At 44.8% G+C, this 26,114-nt stretch overlaps 1 protein-coding gene across 1 annotated transcript in view; it reads left to right on the top strand.

Annotated features, from left to right (window-relative positions):
* The window catches only part of LOC130580643 (contactin-4-like), a 231,459-nt gene that overhangs the window by 139,555 nt on the left and 65,790 nt on the right, over positions 1 to 26,114 (top strand). Inside the window, exons 4-6 of the mRNA XM_057378263.1 lie at positions 8,856 to 8,982; positions 9,387 to 9,562; positions 19,868 to 19,963. Coding sequence (XP_057234246.1) covers positions 8,856 to 8,982; positions 9,387 to 9,562; positions 19,868 to 19,963 — 399 coding nt within the window. The remainder of the gene's footprint in view (positions 1 to 8,855; positions 8,983 to 9,386; positions 9,563 to 19,867; positions 19,964 to 26,114) is intronic.

Below are 26,114 nucleotides of genomic sequence, written 5' to 3'. Positions count from 1 at the left end.
CTTCTCTTCCCAAAGCTGTGCTGGGCAGGRGAGTTTTAAGTGGCCCATTGGAGGTGAATTCTGTCCTTGGGGCATCCCCATCATGCTGCTCTTCAGAATGTTTGACACCAGAGGGAAGAAAGGCTCTCCTCACAAATGCCATCCATCTGAGCAGCTTTGGAGAGCACTAAATTGCAGTGTAAGAAGTCATAAGTCAGGGTTTTGACAGCTATTACTGATACCTTTTCCCTGCTGTGTGACTTGAAAGTTCATAACATTTAAAAAAAAAAATTAAAGGAGTGCATGTTATCCGTGGGCAGATTGTACAAATTGTACTCCTGGCTGCTCCTTTGATGTTTTCCTGATTGAACTTGGAGAACTTTATTGAAGCCTCCCTCGGTCTCGCATTTAGTGGTGTTAATTTTCAAGCTGAGTTTGTGTGGGGTTTGCTGTTTCTGTGTCAGAGTTTGTGTGGGTTCTGCAGGGATGATCCAGCAGAAAAATTGGGATAAATTGTCATTTTTAGGGTTGGGGGTGCTGGTGCTGCTGTGTCCCCACTTCCAGAGGGTACCAAGGATCCCCCTCTTTGTGGGGAATTGGTAGAGGAAGCTGGGATTGGCTTTTATTCCTGCTCTGCTGAGGGTTGCAGAAACGTTTTGAAAAATGACAAGGAAAAAGCTGAAGGGCAGCTCCTGAGCAGTGCCCTGAGCTGGAGTGATTCCAAATCTCCAATGAAGTTACAGGAGCTGCCAGCCCAGGGTCCTGAGAGCAGCCTGAAAATGCCTTAAATCCACTTATGGAGCAGAAGCACCTGCAGATTACAGCCCAGGATCCTTTCACAGCATTAAACACTTCCACATTTCAGCAGCTGAGAGGAGAGAGCATTTCCTGCCCTGCACAGCTCAGGAGGGCACTCACTCCTTATATTCAAATATCCTCCTTTCTTCTTAAGGTGAGAGCTGAACAATTTAGAAAATTGCAAAATGTAATATTTGTAATGAGACAAATTCTTAAACCTTGCCAATTCTCAGTGATAGAACATATTTGCAGCTGAAATCTACTCACTTTTTTTTTTTTTTTCCAAAATAGGGAGAAAACAAACCTCCATCAGGTGGAGGTGATGGAACCTTGTCACTTGTGTCCCTTTGCAGTGCTCTCAGGATTTGGAAATGTTCCAGAATTGCCAGAACCCAAAAGCCAAGGAGAAATGTGTACACTGTGTCCTGAGTTAACAAATATTCTGTGCTTTGCCATGGTTTATATGTCCTGTGCCTGTTGGTTGGAATCCCTGATGGATTCCCTGTTTTTTCCTTGCCCTAATTGCAGGTTGTGTGCTCATTTCCCAGAACAGGCAGGTTTCCAGTGCCCCAAAACCCCCCATGTGCATTTTCTGAGCAGTTCCACSGTGCAATTTAAGTTACAGGTGCTCAGCTCTGAGTGTGCCAGGCTGATAATTCCTTCCTCTTCCCACCCTGGCAATTCCATCTGCTAATCCACCAATATTTGAGCAGGGAATCCATGSTCTAAACCTCTCTGTAAATAGCTGGGTAAAGCATTGGCAGGGATCAGCTTTCCTCCTGACAGTGGCTSGTGTACTTAAACCTGAAAAGAGAAAAGAGGCTTCACCTTGGAGTGCAGTGCCCAAGAGCTCCTTTCAGCTTTCTGCAGAGTTTGGCTCCTCAATCAATGGAGAGCCTGGACACGCTGCCAGAGCTGTGTTTGTTTTTCCAGCAAGAGATGAGGCAGAGATTACAGGTTATTGCCCCAGGGACTTGTCTTTTCTTTGGGATTTTAAAGGAAAGAGGTTTTTTTTTACTGTGAGTGTTTCATAACTTGGCCTGTCTGCCATTGGGGTGGGGAGGATGGCATTTGTTAGCCTGGCCTTTGCACACCTGCCTTATTGCATGAAAGATTAAAATCAATCCAAGTCCAGGGAGGTATTGTGGAAAGCTTTAAAAATGCACATGTAACCAACCCCTTCTGCTTTTTTTTATATCTCTGCTTTATGGGCTCTGTCATACTCAGGACAGCTGAAAGTTTCACAGTAATGATGTGTGCTCTTGGCAGGCAGCAATTATACCAGCACCTCACATTTCACTAATAAATCAATAGATAATTAGTGCAGGCCTTTGGAACATTTCTATTCACAAATAACTGTGCAAGAACACCCAGCACTGGCAGCAGCACCATCAGAGCTGCATTAATCTAATTCTTGCCATTGTCTTGAGCTTACTCACAGCTCTGCCGTGGGCTGATGTTGTCCCCAACAGAGCACTGGGAGCTCCTGTTTGTTTTCCTGGTGCTGGGGTGACTCAAGGAAGAGGTGGCTGGTGAAGAAATGGGTGATTTTCTGTGGCACTGGAGCAGTGTGCGGTTGTGGGGTGCTGAAGGGAGCAGCTGGGATGAGAATGGCTGCTGACTGGGTAAAAAACCACAAATTACATGCTGTGAAATCAGGGATTTGCTGCAGGACGAGTCACTCATTGTGCTGAGCTGGGATTTGGCTGTCTGGACCCGGAGGGGAGGCACAGGGAATCTCCATGTTTGTGTGGATGTGGTAGCAGCGTTTGATGGGAACCTTGGTGGCCTTTGCTGTAATTAATCCTGGGGAATGGAGAAGCTGGGATGTGGTTGGGGCATGGTCAGGCTTTGGAAGTGGCTTCACGGGGCACCCAGAGCGGTGGGAGGCTGGCTGTGGCACTGCCACCCTGCCAGACCCCAGACCCCATCTCCCCCAGAGCCCAGGGCACATGGTGGGGTTAACCCAGCCTGGGCTGCTCCAGGTCCCCAGGTCACTCCTAACAGAGCCACCAGAGCTTCTGCCATCTCCCCAGGTCCCCAGGTCACTCCTAACAGAGCCACCAGAGCTTCTGCCATCTCTCCAGGTCCCCAGATCACTCCTAACAGAGCCACCTGAGCTTCTGCCATCTCTCCAGGTCCCCAGGTCACTCCTAACAGAGCCACCTGAGCTTCTGCCATCTCCATCTCCAGGGCTGGAGCTCTCCACCCCTGCCTTTGTCAGAGGAGACATTCGTTCCTTCCTGTCCCCTGGAGTTCTGGGGCTGTCTTGTGGTCCCTGAGGAACATCTGACACTGCTTTGGGGACATCAGACACTTGTGTGACAGCTGTCACCTGTCAGGGGTGGCCTTGCTCTTGGGCTTGGGCCAGCAGTGAGCTGGGACTGGGAAGGATGGCAGGAGAGAGAGGGGACAGCGGGAGGGACAGCAGAATGGGAGAGAGGGGACAAGAGGGGAGAAGAGATAGCAGAATGGGTGAGGGGACAGCAGGATGGGAGAGAGTGGACAGCAGGGGAGAGAAGGGACAGCAGGAGGGTCAGCAGGATGGGTGAGGGGACAGCAAGAGTGGACAGCAGGAGGAGAGGGGACAGCAGGATGGGAGAGGGGGTAGGAGGATGAGTGAGGAGACAGCAGGAGGCTCATGGTCTCTGTTGGAGATCTGTAGATGCTGCAGAAGAATCCCACCCTAGTGTTGAGGATCTGTTCCCAAAGATGCAGAGCCATGAGGCCCTTCCCTAAAAAACAACACTTCATGCACTTTCAAAATACCTTTTTTTTCTGTAATTTTTTCTTTGAAAGGGAAGCCTCTTTAGCAGGTGTTGTTCATGGAGAAGCCTGTGGAATCGGTTGAAGTAGCACTATGAGGTTAAGAAATGCTTTGTTTTAATTTCCAGTGCCATTTGCAGTTGGTGTTAGCAGAATCCCCAGTCAGAAATGAGCAGAAATGAGCCATTCCCTGGAGCCCTGTCCTGCTCTCAGGGTGGGATGCAGCTGCTCCCCTTGCAGAGTCCATCAGCCCTGCCCTTGAGCTGTCCTCCCCGTTCCCCATCCCACTTTTTGAAGAATTGCTCTTCCCAAGGTACAGTTTTGTCTCAGAAATCCCAGCTTGTGTCTGAAAACACCCCGGCACAGCGAGCAGGAGCCAATTCCCTCRGCAGCAAACAGGGAAAGGATTTTTCTCATTTGTACTGGATATACTCCAAGAATTCTCCGTTCGCTGTAGTTATTATCTTTCCCCACGGTGTGGAATATTCAATTAAACTTTCTCTCCAATTGGCCATAACTTTCAATGGAAATTAAAGCAGTTCTATTTAGGTAACAGTATCTGTCACCAGGCTCAGTGTTCAGAGAGAATAGGAATGGTTCCACCTGTTTGCTGTGAATTAACCTGGGCTGACATTCCCCATGTTCCAATTCCTCAAAAGCAGGGGAGGATGACAAGCGTTTAACACCCAACTGCCTGTGCTGGCACTCAGCTTTGGGGTACTGGAGGGACACAGCAAATATACTCTTCATTTGGAATGAATTCTAATTAATCTGGCTTTGTTTTATTTTTTTTTTAATATGTTTTGTGATTCGCTAGGGGGAAAAAATATATATCGAGCAGAATGTTCTCCTAAATGATCTATCACATTCCACCCAACGCCATATGGACGCACACCTCCTTCTGTGGTTAAAAAGCTGCTTTGATTGTGAAATCGAGTGAAATTTCCTAGATCCTGCCTCTTACTGAAAGAAATACTCTTCTGTCAGAGGGGGCAGACCCAGAGCAGGAGTGCATTTGTTTTATCTGACAAGGAGGGGGAAAAACTGCTTTTTGGAAACTGATCTTGTTTGCAGGTTGTCTTAAGCTGAGGGCGGCTCGTGTTCGTTCTGGGTTAACTCATTTTGGGCTCTCAGAAAGAAATGTAACTCAGAAAATCTGTCCCTGGGAGTGTCTCACCAGTTTGTCTGGGAAGGTTTTTTTTATTTATTGTCCTGGGACAGGAGGAAATGTGAGAGTTGGTGAATAGTGTAAGGGAAAAAATAACTGAGCGCTTTCTGGTGTGTATTCACAGACATGCACTGCTTTCTGTGAGGTTTTTATTTGATGGAATGACTCAAAGAGGGTCTGTTGAGCACAGTTTGATGAGAAGGGTGAGGGGAGAAACCTCTGAGCCCAGCAAAGAACCTGCTCCTGGCCTCGGTGCTTTCTGTGCATTGAGCAGCTCATGGTGTCCATCAGTGATAAGCCAAAAATGTGTTTTCACCCTTGGAGTGCAAGTCACTGAACAGTGATGCAACAGAAATATAGCCACTGCTTTTAATATTTACAAAAAAAAAAAAAAAATCTGTAAAATTCATATATTTCAGAGTTACCCAAATAGCAAAACTTGGCTTCCACCAAAGCAGTCGCTTCAGTAGAGCAAGTGCAGTGCTGACAATAAACATCTGAGAAACACAACTTGGCCAAAAAGGGGCAGCTTCTGCTGGGCACTTGCAGCTCCCTGTCTGCAGCAATCTAGATTGTTGGCAACTTGTTTTATTTATTAGTGACTCTTTAGTGCTCTGTGAAGCAAATCCTCCTCCTCGGTGAGCTCAGGCTCAGCCTTTATCACAGCCTGGTGGGATCTGGGCAGCAGTGATTCCAATCACACACTGAGGCTGTGGCAAAGCAGCTCCACAGGCTGCAGATTAAATAGTTTGGACTCGCTTATCTCGGTTCTACACGGGCAGCAATAAGGGGAGGAAGAAAGGCACTCAAAATAATTTTATCTGCCCGGTGTTGCAAGGCTTTTCCTGTTCCCCTGACAGTTTGAATCTGCTCTCAGAGCTTCTGCCTGCCCTGCCTGGCTCTGTTAACTCCAAAGTTGCACCAGGATTTTTTTCTCTTGGTGCCAGCAGGAAGGGCAGGATTTTTTTTTTCTTTTTTTTTTTTTTTTTTTTTTTTTTTTTTTTTCCATAATGAAGCTGAGAGTTCCAGAGCCAGCAGCAGGTGTAACATTGGGAAATGCTTTCATTTGATCTTTCATGAACTTCTACTTTAGCTTCGGTAAATTGAGTTATTTAGTGGACAAATTCCGTTTTTTCACCTAGTTGTGACTGCTTCTGCCTGTGGTTCTCTATCTCGAGTCTGTGCTTTCTAAATTGTGATTTGCTCAGTAATTAATTCTTTGGTGGGATGGTTCTTCCACCCCTGGCTCCCACTGCAGGGATGCTCTGGACACCTTTGCACCCCCAGATCTGTTTCTGTGTCCCACCTCAAACAGATGATTTTAAATTCAAGSTGTGTTTTCCCGTGATGGGAGGAGGAGCAGAGTTTGACCTTTTTTGTGATGTGATATCAATTGACATTCTCTAATTGAGGTAACAGCAAGTGACAGCAYGGAGAGGGGTGGGAGGGAGGTGACAGAGGCAATCCAGCACATCCCTGAGTCAGCAGCTCCCTAACTGGATTATCTGGGATGGTCTGGCTGGGCCACAATCACAATCTGTATCTCTGGGAATCGAAACAATTTTCAAACAGGACCCAAGCACCAGGCCAAAGTGAAAAAAATGTGTGTTTCCCAAAGGAAAAAAAAAAAAAAACCTGTGTTTTCCAAAGAGAAAAAACTGTGTTTTCCAAAGAGAAAAAACTGTGTTTTCCAAAGAGAAAAAAATGTGTATTTCCCAAAGAGAACAAATTTTGTATTTCCCAAAGAGAAAACTGGATAAATTCAAATATACTTTAAATCTTTTGCTTTCAAGCCCGCTCATACAGTATTCAGGGCTATCATCTTGATGGGCCAGACCATAATAACCTCTCTTTGGGTGAATGAGGCTGCTCAGGGTCCCAGGAACAATGCTGGATGCCATAATCCTGTCCCATATGCTTTATGGCTATTGTTATCTCTCCCCAGCAGCGACAGGGAGCTGCACACAGGTGTAATGTAAGGCCTGAGATGATGTGAAATGTGTTTTGAATAATAGATGAGTCTCAGTCAGGTATCATTAGCATATAATTAAAAATAAAGATGAGTACAAGGACTGGGGCTGTGTGCTCAGTGCATCCTCTTTTGTGGTGGRGCCCGAGGGAGGAGACAGAGGAGGYTCCTTTAAARCCTCTCTGAAATTCTTTGTGTGGAGAGGGYAAAATTGGCTCTCCCTGCAGTGCTCTCCACTGTTCTGTCCCTGGRAAATCCAGCTGAGTTCCCACTGAAGGCTCTTCCCATCCATTCTCACCTTCCTTCCATCTGGAATGTCCATCATCTCCTTTTCATTCCTATTTTTTTCATAATTTTTATACACCCCCTATCTTTATATTTTATTTATTCATTTGACCTCCTATACCCCCGAATTATAGTGGGGCTTGGCAATGATTGGGTTAGAATTATATACATATATATATATATAATTTTTATGTCTATAATTCTATATAATTACATTTACATCTCATATATTATAGATCTATATAGAAATATTTTACATTTATTTTAATAATTTCTCTATAGATAAAATAGTTAATTTATATTAAATAATTAACATATATATTTATAACCCACTTTATTGGGTTATATAAAAAATTATGGCCCATCCAGGTGCACTTTCAGCAGCCTGACTGAAGTGAATTCCATGCTCATGTCCCTGCACAGAGGAAGAACAGAGTCTGCTGTAAAGACAGGGCAGGAAAAGATTGGAAAATGATCTAAAAACATTAAATCAAGGTTCTTTCCGTTCAGCTGAAAGACTTTCTGACTGTGAGCACTTSCACTGTGTGCTAAACTTGGAGGAGCAGCCAGATGCTGACACTGATGGGAGGAAGAGCTCAGTGAAATCAGGAGAGCTGATCTTCCCAGGCAGGAAAAGTTGGTTTCTTTTGTGTTCTGAGCAGCCAGTGTGGAGATGAAACTGTCTGATACCAACAGGATGGAGAGCAGTGAATTTGTGTTTGGTTTTCTGTGGGTGTTTGGAGCAGCATCAGTGAATCCCTGAAATCCTGTGCTTGCTGCAGAGAGGAGGGCAGGGAGAGGCTGTGAGCAGCTCTCACCCTCAGAAATTGAAAAGGTGAAAGCACAGAAAGGTTGGGGAGACAGGAGAGGAGATGGGAGAGGAGTTAACAGCTCAAAAAATCCATGAGCATTTTTAAAATGAAGAGCCCAAGTCAGCCCAAGTGAGGCTCCTGTGAGTGACCCCCAACCCCAGGCTGTGGGATCGCTGTGAAATGSCTCCTGAGCTCACTGAAGGTCATTTCAGGCTCTTTTGCCAAAATATTTTCCCTCTTCTATCTATGTTTAGTGTGAGTTTTGAATCCTCTGAAGGGCACGAGTGTGGGATGTCCTTGTCAGTGCTGGTCACACAAAGTTCTTGGGACTTTCATTCCCAGGGAGGTTTGGGATTGGTGCCAGAGGATTCCTGAGGGATCAGAGCACGGAGAGGGCAGGGGCTGTGAAAGAATTTCCAGAGCCAGGACCCCCCTTTGAGGGGCTCAGTTACACCCCATGAGTGCAGAAAGGTTTCAGGCAGGGATGGCAGAACCAGTTTCACTGGGGCTGGGCAAACTGGGGACCCTCTGCTCATTTTATTCCTGTATTTAACAATGTGGGGTTTGCACTTGCAAGGAAAATAATTCCATTTTTAAAGGCTAAGGATTCTGGTCTGAACAGAGCTTTGCTATGACAACTGTGTTTGAATTTTGGGGAAGGTTTCATTCTGGGCTCTGTTTTGTGCAGGACATTTTCAGGACTCCATGTCAGGTTCAATGGTTTGTAGAAAAAAAAGAAATATCTGCTGTTATAACAGTATATGATATAAATAAATATAAAATATAAATAAATATAAAAATATAAATATAAAAATATAAATGACATAAAATATAAATAAATATAAAAATATAAATATAAAAATATAAATGACATAAAATATAAATAAATATAAAAATATAAATAATATAAAAATATAAATAAATATAAAAATATAAATAATATAAAATCTGCTGTCCTCAGACCTTTCCCAAGGTGAATGACACCCATCCTCTTGCTGCTAAGACACTGTTTTCTGTTTCAAGCCTGGGAACACGGTGGTTCTGTGAGTGACCTGTCCCATTTTCCTGTTTAACACAGATGACAGCACCCTGCACGGGCCGGTGTTCCTGCAGGAGCCCAACAGCCTGATCTTCCCCCTGGACTCCGAGGAGAAGAAAGTGAAGCTGAGCTGTGAAGTGAAGGGGAATCCCAGACCAACCATCGGGTTTGTTCCGTGTTTTTAACTGTTCTGTACAACTGTCACCAAGAGTTTTCTCCTGATTGTGTCACCCTGGAGCATCATAAGGATGATCCCAAAAAATCCCAGCCAAAAACCAGCCAGGCTGCAGMTCCTCCTGAGGGATCTCTGCTCCCTGGGACAGGGACAGGGAGGGTCAGGATGGAAATCAGGGAAAGGGCTAATAAAATATTTAATTTTTTTTTGCTCTTTCAGTTAAACACTGGAATATTTCAATACCGCTCAGGAATTTTACATTTTCCTGCTTTTTTTTTTTTCCTTTTAATAACTACCCAGCTCTAAATCTTTATTTTACTTCATGCTGTGTTTTCAAGTGCTCGGGAGCCTCCCTGGGCATCAGCAGAGTTTAACAGCAGCATTGTATGTTGCAGGTGGAAGTTAAACGGGAGCAGCATCGACGTGGGCATGGATTATCGCTACAGCCTGCTGGAGGGCAGCCTGCTGATCAATAATCCYGATCAAAACCTGGATGCTGGCACCTACCAGTGTGTGGCAACAAACCCCTTYGGAACCATCGTCAGCACGGAGGCCAAGCTGCAGTTTGCCTGTAAGTGAAAAGGTTCTGCTCCCATGGGGTGTTGGGATAACTGGGAGCTGCTTTCCCAGCCTGTCCTGGTGGATTTGGGGTGTTCTCTGATGGATTTGGGGTGTTCTCTGATGGATTTGGGGTGTTCTCTGATGGATTTGGGGTGTTCTCTGAATGGTTCATACAGTCAGAAAGAGAGGAAATGCTAATAAGGAATGCTTATCTTGATTTAGCAGTATTTAATTGTATGTATCAGCATTTCATTTGTATGGTCAAATGTTTTATTTCTCWAGCAGAGGTTACCTAGGGAAGGATCTGTCTGATGGGATCTCACCCTTGATTTTTTTTTTCCTTTCCTTGGAGAATTAAAGCTTCAAAATTATAAAATACAGAGTGATTTCAGTTTATTACAAAGGCTCTTTCTCTAAGAAACAATGAAAAGGCTCTCTATCTAAGAAACAATGAACATCTGAAGCTTCACCCTTCATGTGAGCAATCCTTTATTTTCCATCCTGGAAAATATGTGGTGTGGATTTTGTTTTATCTCATTTTTATTTCTGAGGAAATGACTGCTGGGTCTGCTGAGACCGATGGCTGGGATTTGAGGTTTTTTTTGGGTTTTTTTTTCGTTTTAAGAGTTAAGTTGTGGCTCTTGGGGCATCAATGTTGCTCTTCAAGGGCTGTGTTATTCTTCTGTAGCCTTTCAGGGAAGATTAAACTGCGATTGAGCCATTCAGCCTCCTGTGGGGGCAGACAGGGTCAGCAGTTTAATCCCTGAAATATGTATTTAGGTTACAAACTCATTATGATAAAAGTTATAATATTTTTCCCTCATACTTGTTTTTTGATATATCATTTTCATTTCAGATTTGTCCCTTTTTTCTTTTTCCTTCCTCTCTTTCTTTTCCCCTTCCTCTTCCCCCATTTTTTCTTATTTTGCCATGCTAGTTGTCTCTGAAATTGAACATATTTTCAGYGAGTGAGGAATCTGCTGTGCCACAGCAACAGAATATGGATTAATGATACCCTGAGCCCTGTGCTTATAGCAACACAGGCTTTCAGAAAATAAAAAAAGCTTTAAACTCTTGAGTATGGATCTAATAATGGCTTTTCCACAAAGATCTACRAAAACACAGCTGAACTAGATTAAATGATGTGCTTTTTATTTTCGGGGCCGAGGCTTAGCTTGATGGTTTCATTCACTGTGCTGTGATTTTTGGTGGGAAATAACCCTGGGATTAAAGGGAAACAATGGCTGGGATGTGGCATTTTGGGGATGAGCCCTCCCCTCCAGATTTGGGATTGGTTCTGCTGCTCAGCTCCTGTTCCTTTGGCAGGGCAAGCTCCTCTTAATTTTCAAGCTACTCTTACTTTTTATTGTGCTTGCCAAATTATTCCTCCTGGAATATTTTACAAATGGTCGTAATAGAAGTGCTGGGAGCTGGTCATTCTGTAAGGAGGCTGTGGCATGGTTGGGGCTGATCTCTTCTCCGAGGGAATGAGCAAAAGGACGAGAGGAAATGACCTCAAGTTGTGCCAGGGAGGAGATCAGGAAAAATCTCTGCACTGGAGAGAGGTTTAGCACCAGGAAAAACTGCTCAGGGCAGTGATGGAGMCACCATCCCTGGAACTGCTCCAGCAATCAGCAGAGGTGGTGCTTTGGGATGGGGTTTGATGGCAGAGGCCCCGTTTCCCCAGATTTCTCCAAGTTTCCCCCAGGTTTCCCCAGTTTTTTCCCAGTTTTTCCTAGGTTTCCCCCAGTTTCCCCAGGTTTTTCCCCAGGTTTTTCCCCAGGTTTTTCCCCAGGTTTTTCCCCAGGTTTTTCCCCAAGTTTTTCCCCAAGTTTTTCCCCAAGTTTTTCCCCAAGTTTTTCCCCGGTTTCCCCAAGTTTCCTCAAGCTTTCCCACTGGGATGTGCCATCCCTGTTTTCCTCTGTGCCCTGGACACACCCAGAGCTGTTCAGGCTGTGGGATCAGGGCACAGCCTGGTTGGSGTGTCCCCAATTCTGCAAAGATTCACACATTTGTATTGTGTGGTTCCTGCCAAATGTCAAATCCCTGATTCCTCCCCCAGCGCCTTTTCAAGAAAAAATGCCATTTTTTTCAATCATTTTTATCAATCACAGCCCTGCTGGTTTTATCCAAAATCCCAATCTCCACCTGCCCAATCTCCCCCAAGCCAGGACCAGGCTCGGTGTGATGTTAATGTGGAAAAAAACCACATTTATTGGCATTTTTCCATATATTCCCACATCCCAGTGCTTTTTCTTTCCTGAAATCCTTGAAATCCTGGCTGAGGTATTCACAGGGCAGTGTGAGAGATCCCAACCTCTGCTCCTTCTCCACCCTCTCCAATGAGTGAAAAACTAGGCTAAACCTCTCATAAGCTCCTTTTTTTCCCTTTTTTATTTCTTCCTTTTTTTTTTTTTTTTTTGAATAGGACCAACAGGGAGTTTGCAGCAGAGGAGAGATCTATAACCTACTTTACTTTCATCTGGCATAGAAGGATCCTTAACTCAGAGCAGGAAGGGAGGATTTTTACCTGCTTTGTTTCCCCCCCAGGGCTATAAATAAGCTGAATACATTATTGCTGAAAACAGTGGCGTGGTGCTTGGAAATAATCAGTGCAGGCTTTCCTGGAGCTGGGAATCTCCTAAGCCTGCAGTGTGATTTGAGAGGTGCATTTTGTTTTTTTTTGCTCAGGGAGGTTCTGAGGATCCCAGGTCACTCACAACCCCACAGTTCCTCTTCTGCTTCAGAAATTTCAGGAAAAGCAAGGCACAGGCTTCRTGCTTTTTTCCCCATCTCTTTCCATATTTATTCATTCTGCCTTTAATATGTAAAATAAAATAGATTCAAAATGCAGATATTTGTRTTTTTATATCTAGGGGCTGTGTTTYTGAAAACTAAATGCAGCTGTAAGTGGGGTTTATAAAACAAACACTAAAACATCTTGCAAAAACTGATTTTAGAGTGTGAGCAGCTGGAGAGCCGTAGGGTTATGTTTTTGTGGTGTATTCTAATCATTTTTACTGGTTTGTGTGTCTGGTGGATGGAGAACAGGACCAGGAATSAGGAGATCTGTGTTAATTGCTGTWATTGGGAGGYTTCRYAACAYCTCCCTTTTCTCTGTGAATCAAATYATGTTTACCTGGTTGAAGAAATGATTATTGTCCTTTGGGTGATCCTCAGTGGTTTGGTATCAATGCAGGATTTTCTCTGAATGTGTGGGAACAGCAGTTCCAGSACCCCCAGTCAGGCACAAAGAGAACACTGTGAGAAAGTTCCCGTTCCTGTGGATGGGATGCAAGGCCAGTGTAGAGCAGTTTTATCCCAGGGGCTGCTTTAGCATGGTTTTGTTTTTTTCTTCCTTTTTTCTCCCTGGGAAGCAAAGCCAGGAATCACTGTTGGCATGCAGAGGATGGAGGAGCTTTAAGGTGTTTGTTGTCCCGCAGACATGACCAGAATCTCATTGTTCATCAGGAGAGGAGTAGGAGGGAGGAATGTTCACACCCCAAGAGATCCAATTCCATGGGGAGGCTGAGCCACCAGGAACCCTTTGAAGGGTGGTTTTGGTTTGGGTTTTTATCAAGTAAAGGGAAATTTCCCRTTGAAACTTCCTGCTGAGTGAGATTGRGTYGTGTTATSCAAGGAAATGTKGTTGCCCCTGAATCCCTGSWAGTGTCCAAGGCYAGGAGCACCCTGGGATGGTGGAAAATGTCCCTACCTATGGGTCTGACTGAGCTTTAATGATTTCCACCATTCAGAGGTTCTCTGACATTATTTTGGGTGAATTTGCATTCCTTGCACAGAGCAGGAAGGTGCAGCAGAGCCCTGGGGAACACGGGAGGCACCAACAGCATCAATGCCCAGACAAACCCAGGGGAGAAAAGGGTCCAGTATCCCCTGTGCCCTGCAGCTTCTGCTCTCTGTGCAAACAGAGCTTCTTTTTTTTTTTTTTTTTTTTTTTTTTTTTTTTGGAAGAGATAAAAAAGCTTGTGAGAGCGAAATAACCCCATTGCAGTCAACCCAAGGGGAAACGTCTGCCCAGATTTTCTAGATTAAAGTAATAAAATTTTCAGAGTCCTCAGCATTTTGTCTCAAGCAGAGGAGCTGCTTCAAAATAAATGTTTGAAATATTTCCTRTAGATGGAAGGCAAACAGGCAGCTTTTATGAAGTGGAACATGAAGACAGGGAGGATTTTTTTTTTTTTCTTTTTCTTTTTTTTTTCTAATATAGAGAAGAGTGGTTTGATTTTGGAATAGAAAAATGGGTGCCTTGCAGGAATTTCTTGGAGCTTCTGTTTCCCCATAAGATGGATGGGGTGAAGGCAGGGAAAACAGCACTGGGACTGCCTTTTTGGAAGGAAGGATCAAACCCCAGTGAGGTGGAATTTTAGCGATGTGGGTACAGAAATCAGCCTGTCTACAACAGGTGGTGGGCAGAAAGATTTAAAAACATTAAAAAATTTCAAACAATCTCAATATAAGAACCCAGACAGGAATGTCCCAGTCCAAGTTCATACAGAAATAATAGATGTGAGGAGTGAAAATGCCCTTGGTAATGCCCACTGTAATGAAATCCAGGGGGAAATACCCACAGGGAGGTGGGGTGAGGGAATGGTGAGACCTTTACCTCTAAAACTTCTTTTTCCCTCCTTTCCTCCTCGGCGAAGTAGAAATCCCAGTGAAATTTCTGCTCTAAAGGTCAAATTAGAAAGCTTTCATCCCCAGACTTGTAAACTATTTCTCAAATCAGTGACTCTCAAAATTATTCATTAGAACACCAGCTCTTAAACTGGAATTCTATTAAGCTCTGTATCAAAGGGGTTTTATTCCAGCCCACRCAGCTCTCTGTGCAGCCCTGGCAAGGACACAGCTTGAGAAACTTTATTTCTATTTGTTGGTGAAGGGGTTGACACAAAATCTGTTTTTCAAAGCCAGGGGCAGGTTTATGGGGACAATTTGGAGGGTCTGGGGTCCTTCCCTCTGCTCTGTGCTGAGGCCTCTCTGAAATCACCACAGCTCAGACCAARGACCCACAAATCTGCTTTAAATCATTTCATTTTTGGAGTTTTTCTTCCATCTTCAGCAATTGGGTTCCTCAACATGACACCATTTCCCAAAATCTTTCATTTCCCACTGAAGTTTCCAAAGCTCTGTGCATCCAGGCCATTTGTAGGAGACAGAGTTTGGAGATGGTGGGGCCATAAATACCAATAAGAAAATCCTATTGAGGGTTGTGGGGCATCTTTCAACCTTCCTTCCTGGGAGTTCTTCCAACCAATGTCYTCTCCCATCCAAAAAAGGCTGAGATTAATTGGGATCCCCTCCCCAAGGCTGGTTTTATGGCCCAGTGTGCAGGCCATGGAGTGGGAATATCCCATAATCAGCCATAGAAATGCCCTCCTGGTTGTGCTTTGTGCAGGACAGGACGGTGAGAGCTCTGCAAACGTGATGGGACCAAACTGGGAGAAGGTTTTTCGGTCAATCTGAGCCAGGAGGATTTGGCCAGTCCCTCTGTCAGTATTTTTGTTGGGAGTTGTCATTGGCAGGGTAATCAGATTCCCTTGGGAATGTGCCATGAGCTCTTTAATAAAAGGAATAATCTCATTGACTTCAATTCAAGGACTGGCTGTGACCTTAAACATCACTCTAAATTTTAGATTGCTGGGATTATTTTAAAAWTATGGCAGGGGTTTGAGAAAGCAAAGCCCATTATGGTCTGTAAATCTCTTTAAGTCTTGCTTGAAAATTGTCTTTGGGTGGCTTGGCTGTATCTGGGTACCCCAGGAGATTGGGCATTTTCCAWATAAACAAGGTAATTACACCTCACCTTAATGACACATCATTATTTCCTATTGTATAGGTGCTTTAAAATTCATTTAATATTAGCAAAGGTGGTGTTTTGTCCACTCCAGAACAGCCCAAATTGTCAGTAAATGTGTGTTAGCTTTCTAATTGGTCTGTTCCTAAATGATCAGATCATATTTAACTGTTGAATGTTCCTGTGTCCAAAGCACAACCAAACCTCAGAGGTGAAATCCCATCCCCAACCCCCATGAAATATAAACTGGCTGAAAGAACTCCTTAAATGCCAATCCAAGGATTTGTTGCTCATCCGAGTGAAGTCGGAGTGCCCCAACCAAAGATTTCATTTTAGTGCAGCTGGATTGGTGCTGAGGATGGAGTTCCCAGTGCTAATTCCCAAAAATTCCCATTTGATGCACAGAAATGGGGATATCACCCAYCCTTTTCCTTTCCTGTGCCCTTCCCTCTGTGTTCCCTCTGTCCAGGTTCAYTGGGTGTCTCCCTGTGCAGGAAAAATGATCCATAGGGATGCAAATCCTGTGTTTTGGGGGCTCCTTGCTGTTAACACCAGCTCAGCTGAGCCATGGCACTGATGCGTTACCAAATTTCCTTTACAGAACTCCCCAGAGACAAACTTCCAGCAGAACAGCAGCACAAAATCCACGAGCATTTTGTATTTTTCTAAGCCTATTAGTCCCGTTTTTTCTGTGGCAATTAAAACCCAGTGATGTATAAAGCAGTGATTGATGTGTGTGGATGGTTTTGCTGGAATGAAACAGGAGCAGAAACGGTTTCATAGCGGTTAAACAAGAACAGTAGGTGAAAATAGCAGTGACACTGCTTTTCTAATCATTAGGAAAAAAAACCAAAAAAACAAACCTTGAAATGTAATGACAAAGGGCTCCCTAACAGTGAGTTTTTGACAGTGTGTCACTCAAGGCACTGCACACAGAGCTGCCTCCTCCACGATGCAGTCACAGAAATTGGCTTTCTAAAGGACATGCAGACACCTGCCACCACCAATTTGCATCAGTTACTCCTCAGCTAATTTTCTGTAATATTTTTGGGTGGTTTTTAATAGCTCTCACACAGAGGGGTCTCTCCTAATTGCAGGCCCAGCGTAATTACGGAGCATTTTGTGTTCTAAAAATAGGCACGGGTGGAGAAAATAAAAGCAAACCATGGGAAGGCTCCTCGGGCAAATGGAGGCCAGCAAAACAGAGCTCAGCTTTCACAAAAAATAGGGATCTCTGTCATGTCCCCAGTGCCCTGAGACTGGCAGGATCCTGAGGGAAGCCTTGGAGCTCCAGTGGGGCTCCCAGGGCATACTGAGTTCAGGAATTCTGTGATTTCTGTGTTGCAGAATAATGGGATTTATTTTAATGGGAACCAAGGGGGGGTTTGTGGCTGCTCTGCTGGGGTGGAAATGCCACCCCTGGGACAGTCAGTGGAGCTGTGAAATGGTAAAGGGATGTAAATACAGAAATTTGAGATCTCACACTGGCCCCACCAGCAGGAGCTGATTTGTTTGCCCATCCTTCGATGCCATCTGTGAAATGTTTCCTTAAAACTTTGATTTCCGTGCTGGCCTCAGAGTCACTTGGGAAAAGAATCAACAAATTTCATAAAGCACAAACCCAAGCAGGTCCTGAGAAAGGATTAAAGGCTGCAGCTCTTTTGTTTTGCTTATAATTGAACATTCYTTGCTGTAAAGACTGATTTTTGTCGGCCAAAATTTGGGGAAATTTTTCATTACTCTGGACAACTCGGGTAATTGTTACTGTGCAAAGCCATATGRCTTTGATTAAAGTTTCCAAATGCCATTTACTGAGACAAACTAYCCCGTCTTGAGGGGCTTTGCATCATTTCAGACTGCTGAAGCTTTTCTTGAACCCCACCTGAGGTTTGGGAAGGAGGTGTTTCCATGCCATGGAGTGCCCAGAAGCTGCTGGGCTGACAGTCTGCTGGAATTTTGGGGGGCATCTGGCTCTGTGTCAGGCTGGCATCGCTGCCCAGTGCCTGCCTCAGCTTAGGGCAGAGTTTTAATGGAGAATTTGTAGGGAAAAAGTGATTTAATTGTGGCAGCAGAGCCCGTGCAGCCCCCAGGCAGGGCTGGGTGTCCCTGCACTCTGGGGCCTTTCAGGAGAGATGGCAAAACTCTGTGCAAATATTGGCTCATGAAACACCTTCTGAGAGGCACAGTGAAGCATTTGTCCTCAGAGATGTGCAAACTTTGTCACCAGAGTGAAGTGACTTTCCCAAAGTCGTGCAGCTGCTTTTAAACACACCCAACTGAAATTAAATAATGCACACATTGCTGCTGCTGTGGGGCTGTTCAGTTTGGGGTGGAATTGGTGCTGTCCAGGAGGRGTTTGAAGGCATCCTCAGGTGTTACAATAACCTGTGTGCATTCCTGATACACTCCTCTGTTGTATTCTCCTCTTGAAATTGTTATTAATTACTAATTATTAATCCTTCTCTAATGCTGGGGTTATTGGAGCTTATACAAGACTTTCCTGGGTTCGTTGGGGTCTTTGGATTGTTGTTGTGAGCTCCCAAGAATTGTTGTCAGCTCACTGACCTCCAGAATTGCACGTGTTAATATTTTCTGCCTCTTCATCTGTTTTTTCTTTCAGTAGTTTTAATAGTTTTTCCTTTTAATTTAATTTGTGGGTTTGTTTGTTGAGTTTAGGGGTTTTTAATTGGCAGATAAAACCGAAAATCCTCCTCTGCTGCCCGTGCTGTTTGGGTTTGAGGACAAAGTGAGGTGGAACTTTGTGGGGTTCCATGATTTTCAATTTCAGGGCAGCACCCAGAGCTCACCCACCCCTGTGCAGGTCAGAGCTGGCAAGGACACTCCTCACTGATAAACCCTCATGATATCATTGTTCACTCCAATTTAGGAGCTGCAGAAATAAATCCAAGGGCTTTGAAAACAGGGGCAGCATCAGCCTGATGGCTTGGATGAGGCTTTAGCCTTCCTGACARTTATTTAATCTGGTTATTTACTCAGAGCCAGACTGGGAGAGAGTTTCAGAGCTGCCAAAGCCCGACGCTCCGCAGGACAAGCAGCAGTGATGAATTCTCTGCTTTATCCTCWGCCCCCAGTTGATTTTGAGAGCTCTTCCAGCATTTCCTGGATGTTCACCCAAGCAGAGTCTGCTTTTCCTGGTAGCAATCCTTCTCTCGTCAGTGTTGATGTAGAAAACAGCGTGTTTGTTCCTGCAGGCATTATTTTGGCTTTGGGCTATGGCTCCTCCTGCAGCTGTCCTCAGAGAGGATGGGATCCAGTCTTGTGTGCAGTCAGAATATATCAAAATCTGTGTGCTGGCAGGTGGCCAGAGGAATGTTAGAGTGGTTAATAATAAATACAAAACACAATAATGAAAACAAAAATTTGTTTATTAATAAATAATAAATTTATTTCATTGTTTTAACTTAATAGAAAAAATAAATTAATAATCAATTAAAAAAAAAAACTTGTACATTTAGGAATGAAAAATGATATCTCTCTAATTGGTGATTCTTTTTTCTCTGTTTTCATTTTGTCCTAAGCCAGAAAAAAAAAAAAAGAAAGGCCCATAAAGGTTTCTTTCCTAAAAAGGGAAATGAAGCAGTGAAGAGAAAATCCAGTGAAGCAATTTGGGATTTTCTTTATTTAGTTATTTTTAAGTATCTGTGCAGAAAGCGTTTTTAAGACAAGATAAAAATCAAGGCTCAGTTTTCCATCCTTGTAACCTTATAATGATGTTCCTACCAGTTCCTGCTGATAAATATTTATCACCTCTGTGTTTTCTCTGCTTCCCAACTGCACTGACAACAGGTTTGTAATTGCCAAACCAAGGCTCAGCTACGCTGGAAACAAGAGGGGGAAAAAAAAAAAGAAAATTGAAATGCAGGAGACTGTTAAAGATCAGAGGCTGCCAAAGTGATTCCGTGTCTTGGTGCTCCCACAAAGCAGTGCTGGTGACAATCCTGGTGCCACTGCTCAGCTCAGAGTCACCTCCTCACTGCATTGCAAGATTCTGGAGTTGTATTTTTGCAGTGCATGGGCCCTGAGGAGAGGAAAAAGCGAAGTGGAAGGAGGAATTTATTTTAATTAAAGCGTTCTGTGGCTCAGCAATCAGCTGGTGTTACAAACTGCCTTGTGGGGCAGGAAGGGTCACCACTCCTGGGCTGGGGGTACCAGCACTGAGGCTCCTGCAGGGAACAGGCTGGGTTGGGTTATTTGGTTATTTGTGTCCATAATTTCTCCTAAATCCACACAGCAAAGCTCCCCCAGCGTTACAGGTGCTGGGTTCACTAAAGCTGGGGGTCAATCCCTTCTCCCATTCCTCCCAAGGGAGGCATTCCCACCCTTCTGCCCGTGCTCCTCATCCTCCTGCTGCCCCAGGTGCCCCATCCTCCTGCTGTCCACCCTCAAGCTGATGTTTGCTTTTTGTCTCCATCAGGCACCAAATCCTGAGGAGCTTCTGTGCTTTCATCACCTTTAACTGAGCTCTTCCTCTCTTGGCAGACCTGGAGAACTTCAAGACCAGGACGAGGAGCACGGTGTTTGTGCGGCAGGGCCAGGGCATGGTGCTGCTCTGCGGGCCCCCGCCTCATTCCGGAGGTAAAGAGCTTTTCTTCTCTTCATTTCACCCTCTGGCAGTGATTTGTGAGCATTTCCCTCTCGGGGAGGAGAGTTCCCAGGGTTTTCAGGCAGTGGGAAGTGCTCACCTATGGCAGTGCCAGCCTGGCTGAGGGGTTCGTGCTGTGGGGTCCTGGTCACTGGGGGAGCTCCATTTGGGGGTAAATTCAGAGAAAGAGCATTTTATTACATCTGAGTGTRAACTTCAGAGATGAACTGATGGAAACCAACGTGTTCACACACAGGAGATGTGACCAACCTTTCTGTTTTGTGCTTTTCTGTGCAACCTTTCTGTTTAGTGGCCTGGGTGTGTCTTCTGTTAAAAGTGCTTGATGGCATCAATGACCAGTRCTGAAATATAGGGCTAACTGTTGGAAAAGATGACACTTTTAGATATATATATATATTTTATTTTTTTTTTACTTTAGCTTCACATGTGCATTGAAAACAAAATCAGAAAAAAATAATTCGAAAAAGCAGAACTATTCAATCTGAGATTTCCTTTTGCTTGGCTGATGAGGGTATTCACTGGAACAGCAGAAGCCTGAAAAAAAACCTCCCTGGCTAGGTGCTGAGATTTGGGAAAAGAAAAATAGTAAATTAGAAGGGAATTATTTCCTGTCATCCATTGTGTCACTGGTTATCTTGGGCTTAAAAATTGTGACTTTAATAAAGAGCTGCTGGTCAGCATCCGGCCCGTTAACCTTTCAGCTGCAGTTCATTCTGACACTTCGCCACATGGAAATCTCCATTTTTGAGGAGCTGTCAGCTGAAAGCAAAGTTATGTTGCCCTACATCCATTAGTTATCGAGCCTTTCTTTTTCTTTTTTTCCCCTTAATGATGCCCAATAAAGAGTTTCCTACTGTTCAGACGTTACAGGAAATTCATCCTGAAAATGAGCGCGGATGATGAACATCCCGCATTTGCAGCACCAACCAAGGGGCTGGGTACAGCAAACTCTGAATAATTCGGGCAGGGCCGTGCCTTGGCCCAGTTTTGGGTTGGAAATGAGCTGGAAATTGAGCACATGGATGTGGATGGAAAGGGAATGTGTGCTTGGCATGGTGGGGAGCGCTGTTTGTCAGGTCACCGCCCCGTGCTGGTGCGTTTTGTTAAGCAGAGTAACGATGTGATGGCCTCCTCGGATGGAGCGYGTGCTGAGTGCTGGAATTTGGGAAAATAAATGTTCATCTGCAGCTCGGGAAGGGGCTGGGCTGGAGAGMGGAATAAATGCAAATCAAACATTTGCTTCTGCCGCGTTTTCCGCTCCTGCGGCAGCGGATTCCCAAAGCCCCGAGGCCGCTCCTGCCGTACTGATGACCCCTTTGTCTGTCAGAATTTCCAGTTCTTTTCTTTTCCTTTTTTTTTCTTGCTCCTGACAGCCTGGCTTGTTAGGATTTTCCTGAGATAATTACCCTGTGTGTGAAGGGTGTTCCCTCGTTATTTCTACAGCTTCTTTAATCAAAAACCTGAGGATGGTTTGTGTCCACCGTTCTGCCCTGAAATTCCACAAAAGAAATAATTTTAAGAGTGACCATTGGTCTGGGAACTTGGCATTGAGGCCTGTGAACAGCACAAGGAGCTGCTGTAGGTGATGAAGTGGATGAGAGACACAGTCAAAAATCCTAAAAGTTGGTTTGTTGCTCAAATTTGATTTTGAGGCCTTGTCACGGCCACAGCGTGGACTGGGCAGTCCCCAGTGATGGAGTCACAAAAATGAGTCACTAAAAAGAGTTTCCATGACTTTTTTGTTGAGATTTAATGAGGTACCTGAGCCTGTCTTGGTATGAGCTCTGGAATTTGGATACCAGGRAACAAAAGCTCTCCTGCTGTACATTTTCAAAGCCCTGTGAGAGCAACCATTGAGTCACAGGTTGATTTGGGTGGAAAGGGACCCCAAAGCCCACCCAGTGCCACCCCAGCCATGGCAGGGGCACCTCCCACTGTCCCAGGGTGCTCCCAGCCCCAATGTCCAGCCTGGCCTTGGGCATTGCCCTCTGGGAGTCCTCCAAATGGGATGTCACAAGAGGAGAGGGGAAAAATCCCAAAACTGGAAAATTGTAACCCAAAGAGGCTTTGTTTTTTCACGTGTCTTTCATTGTGTTGTATTTCTAAGCCATTTTGAAACCATAAAGCATTTCAAAGTGTACAATAGTGCTCAAATTAAGCTCTTGGTGGATGTGTTTTCCTTCTGAGGAGCTTTGCAGCAGGAAACAAGTTACCTTTCCTTGTTTGCTTTTTTCGGTGTTGTTAATCAAATTTGGCAAGATTCATTTCTTGCTGAGATAAACTTAATTGAAGCAAACAAACCAAAAGCTCCAAAATCCAAAGCAAACACTCATTGGTGTTTCTCAGGGCTCTGACTCTCAGTTGTGTTTTGAAGGGAATGTGCCTGGGAAGTATTTGGAGGTCACTGTCCTTTTAGCTTTAWCTCTGATATTTAAGATAAAATATTCTTTTGTGCCAAATAGTTCTTTTCATTTAAGTTTGTGGGAGCCAAGTAATTTAGCTGYCACTTTTATTGGATTTATTGGATAGTCAGGGCAGGGTTAGTTAATATTTTAACAACGCTGGTTTTCAAATTCCTCCTAACATCCCTGGCATTTCGTTGTGAGTCCAGAGCTGAGAAAAAAAATACAGTCCTGGGAAGTATTTTCTACTTGACAGGCTGGTAGCACACCCATTTTCATGCAGAACAAACAGGTCTGTAAATCCTTCCTCTCCCTTCCTTGGGAAGATAAATGAACTTGTCTTTAGGATTTCTCTCACCCCCGCTCCTGYGAGCTCCTCGTGGCTCATCCTCAGAAAGATCTATAACCACGTTCTCATGACATTTGCCTTCCAGCCCTCGTGGGAAAACCCTGTGGAGATGGAGCTTTGTGAGAAATGCCGGGTGTACACAGAGGGCYGGTGAAAATGATCTCTCAATTACTCGATTATTCAAATCCCGCGTTCTCATCGCGTTCCCCGGGGTGTGTCCTGCTCTGAGACCTCTCTGTCCTTTGCTCATTCTGCCCCTCTCCATGGCTGCAGCACATTTATTCTCATTCATGATCTATTTCGATAATCTGGGCAAGAAATAAATCAGCTGAGCGCTTTCTTTAGGTAACAGAGTGCCCGAGGGGCAGATGGGCACACACTGATGTTCCTGCAGGATGTGTCTTCTTCTGCTGTTTGCTGAGACCTCAGAGCTCCTCCTGACCCTAGAACTGAACCTCCCCACCATGATTTCCATCCCTGAACCCAGTCCCCCAAACCTCTCATCCCTCTGCTCTTTCTGACCTTCCCGGGTATCGGGGGGCTGTGTCTCCTTGAGTGAGCAAAGGCAGGATTTCAAGGAAAACAAGTTTTCCATCTTTGCAGTGCCCACGTTCTCAATGTGCTTGGAAAATTCCATCTTCCCCTGGAAGAGAGAGGAGGAGATCATTAAAGCTCAGCTGTTCCCATAATTCTCCCTTATCTGGTGCCATCAGTGCTGATGGAAGCTGAGCTGTGGATGGATCCCATCCGTGTCTGCGAGCTGAGATGTTGACAGAGAATTATTCCCACATCTTTTCACAGATTGGATGCATTCAGGTTTTCTCATTCTCTCCTGCCTTTTTTTTTTTTGCTTCTGCTATCCAGGAGATCTTTTAGTTCTGTTGCACAGCCTAATCAAGTAGAACTAACTAAATTTTAGCATTTGACGGAGGAGATGGTGATTCTGATTCCATCTCAATCCCGGCCTTTCACGCCAGTGGAGTGTGGACACCAGGCATGTTTGCAGAAAGCATTTTACTGATTGCAGCACTGCTCAAACCACTCCTGGGCTCAGAAATGATTAGTGTCTGCTCACTTGTCTGCTCACTTTTTCACTCCTTTTATTTATTTTTTTTAAGGGATTATGGACACTTCATGGGCCAGGATCAGTGAAGGTGTTTTGKCTTTCAGGGCAGTGGATGCTGTGAGGGTTTGTCTCATAAATAATCTGTCCCACAAATTGGGGGTTGTATTCCCTCATGTTGCAAGGAGGAAGGGGAGAAAACCTGGCAAAAGTCAGAGCAGTGCAGGAGGAAAAAGGAAATTGTCAGACATTTTTATGCCACGGAAGGAATGGGGCATAGCAGGAATCCTGGAGYATTTTATGTCCTCACTCCACCACTGCAACCTCAATATTCAGCCTTTATTTTCCTGTTTCTCTCAGTGGGGCTGAAAGCTCTTCTTTCCCAGAGCTTTTGAGAAATGTGGATTTTGCAGACCCTGAATTGCCAGGACGGGGCAGTTCCCCCTTTCCAGGCAGGTCAAAGGGCTGAGCCACCCCTGTTACTCCTTATTATGGGATTGATGATTTCTCCCCTTTCTCTCCTGCCTTAATGTCTCTGGAAGCCTTTGCTGCTTGGTCAGGTTTGGTTCCAATTAGTGAGAAGCTAATTTAGAGAGGAGCCTCGCACACATGGGTGGGCACCGTGGCTGTAAAAGTTCCATTTCTCCAGGAAACCGAGCAAAAAATCTGCTAAGCTGGGTGGAAATGGGTTCAACGTTTGTCACGAGGCTGCAGGGTCACTGAGCAGCCTGGCACGGATCACTCCATGGCTGGAGGGACAATGTGAGCAGGTGAACTCTGCCTTGGGGCTGGGAAAGGCAAAGGAAAAAGGAGCAGGGAAATAATTTTGTGTTAGGGAGAGGTCAGTGATGCGTTTGGCATCTGTGGCTGTGGTGCTGGGGTAGTGTTGGCACATTTGGAGCACCAGAAAGAGTTCAAACCCCCCTTGGGCTGTGGTGCTGGGGTGGTTTTGATATACCTGGAGCACCAGGAGCAGTTGAAACCCCCCTGAGCTGTGGTGTTGAGGTGGTGTTGGCACACCTGGAGCATCAGGAAGGGGTTCAAACCCCCTGGGCTGTGGTGTTGGAGCATTTGGAGCACCAGGAGGGGTTCAATCCTCCCTGGGCTGTGATGCTGGGGTGGTGTTGGCACATTTGGAGCACCAGAAAGAGTTCAAACCCCCCTTGGGCTGTGGTGCTGGGGTGGTTTTGATATACCTGGAGCACCAGGAGCAGTTGAAACCCCCCTGAGCTGTGGTGTTAAGGTGGTGTTGGCACACCTGGAGTATCAGGAAGGGGTTCAAGCCTTTTTTTTTGGGGTGGTGTTGGAACATTTGGAGCACCAGAAAGGGGTTCAAACCCCCTGGGTGTGTTCCCTGAGCTGGGGCTGCTCCAGGTGTCACTCCTGGAATAGGGACACTGAAATTCCATCAGGATTTCCTGGGATGGGATGTGCTGGAGACGTGGGGGAGATGGAGAAGAGCTTGAGGAGAGCAAAGGGTGCAGCATCAGAAATATTCAAATCTATTACCAATTTTTCCTCTTAACGGTGACTGCCATTCCCCTGGCCCCAAACAGCAGGAAAATTCCCACATCCAAAATGCCAACATCTTCAAAGATTTTCCAGAGCATGAACAGTTGAGCTCAAAAAGCCTCTGAGYGACTTAACTCAGGCTGAGATCCAGAAAACAACTCCCCAAAGCTTCCTGTTCCTACAGTTTGTCTCCAAGGCAAGTCCCAGCTCCTGGCAGCATTTCTGCCAGAAAAATTCCCTCAAAATTCAGCCCAAAATTCACTCTGGGTGTCTCTTTCCACAGCAGCATCACAGGGAGTAGGTGRGTCACACGTGGGGTTCCTGTAATCTGTCTGTGTCTTGTTCCATGTGATGGAGATTATTACAGTTCAGCAAAAATGGGGTTCATTAAACTTAAAATCAGGCATATGAAACCCTCATTTAAATAAGAAGTGATTGAGAATTGTAATGTCCATTTAAAGTGCATCTCCCATCATTTATTTTTTATGCTCTGCCACAGTCACCGTTTAAATTATTTAAAGCAAGTAGTAAAAAGCTTCTCAGGAGATAGAAATGGATTAGATTAAAATTAATCTGACATAATCCYTTCTCTGAAACTGCTGATTCAGTTTGTGCACAAGTTTATCAACATTATTTGAGGAAGAGGGATAAGGATAAACTCTCCTCTAATTTGGGAGTGCTTTGCCTTGATGTTTCTGACAGCACGGGGAACATGCAGCGCCCTTTTAATGGAGAGATTTATGAAATCACAAATATTTCCAACAGCACAAAAGCCAGGACCATTGCAGATTTACACT

The sequence above is a fragment of the Malurus melanocephalus genome, unplaced genomic scaffold (genome assembly GCF_030028575.1).
Source record: "Malurus melanocephalus ecotype Western Australia unplaced genomic scaffold, MMel_1.1 scaffold_351, whole genome shotgun sequence".
Taxonomy (NCBI): Eukaryota; Metazoa; Chordata; class Aves; order Passeriformes; family Maluridae; genus Malurus; species Malurus melanocephalus.
Note: the sequence above shows the minus strand (reverse complement) of the source record. Positions and strands in the feature narration are given on the sequence as shown.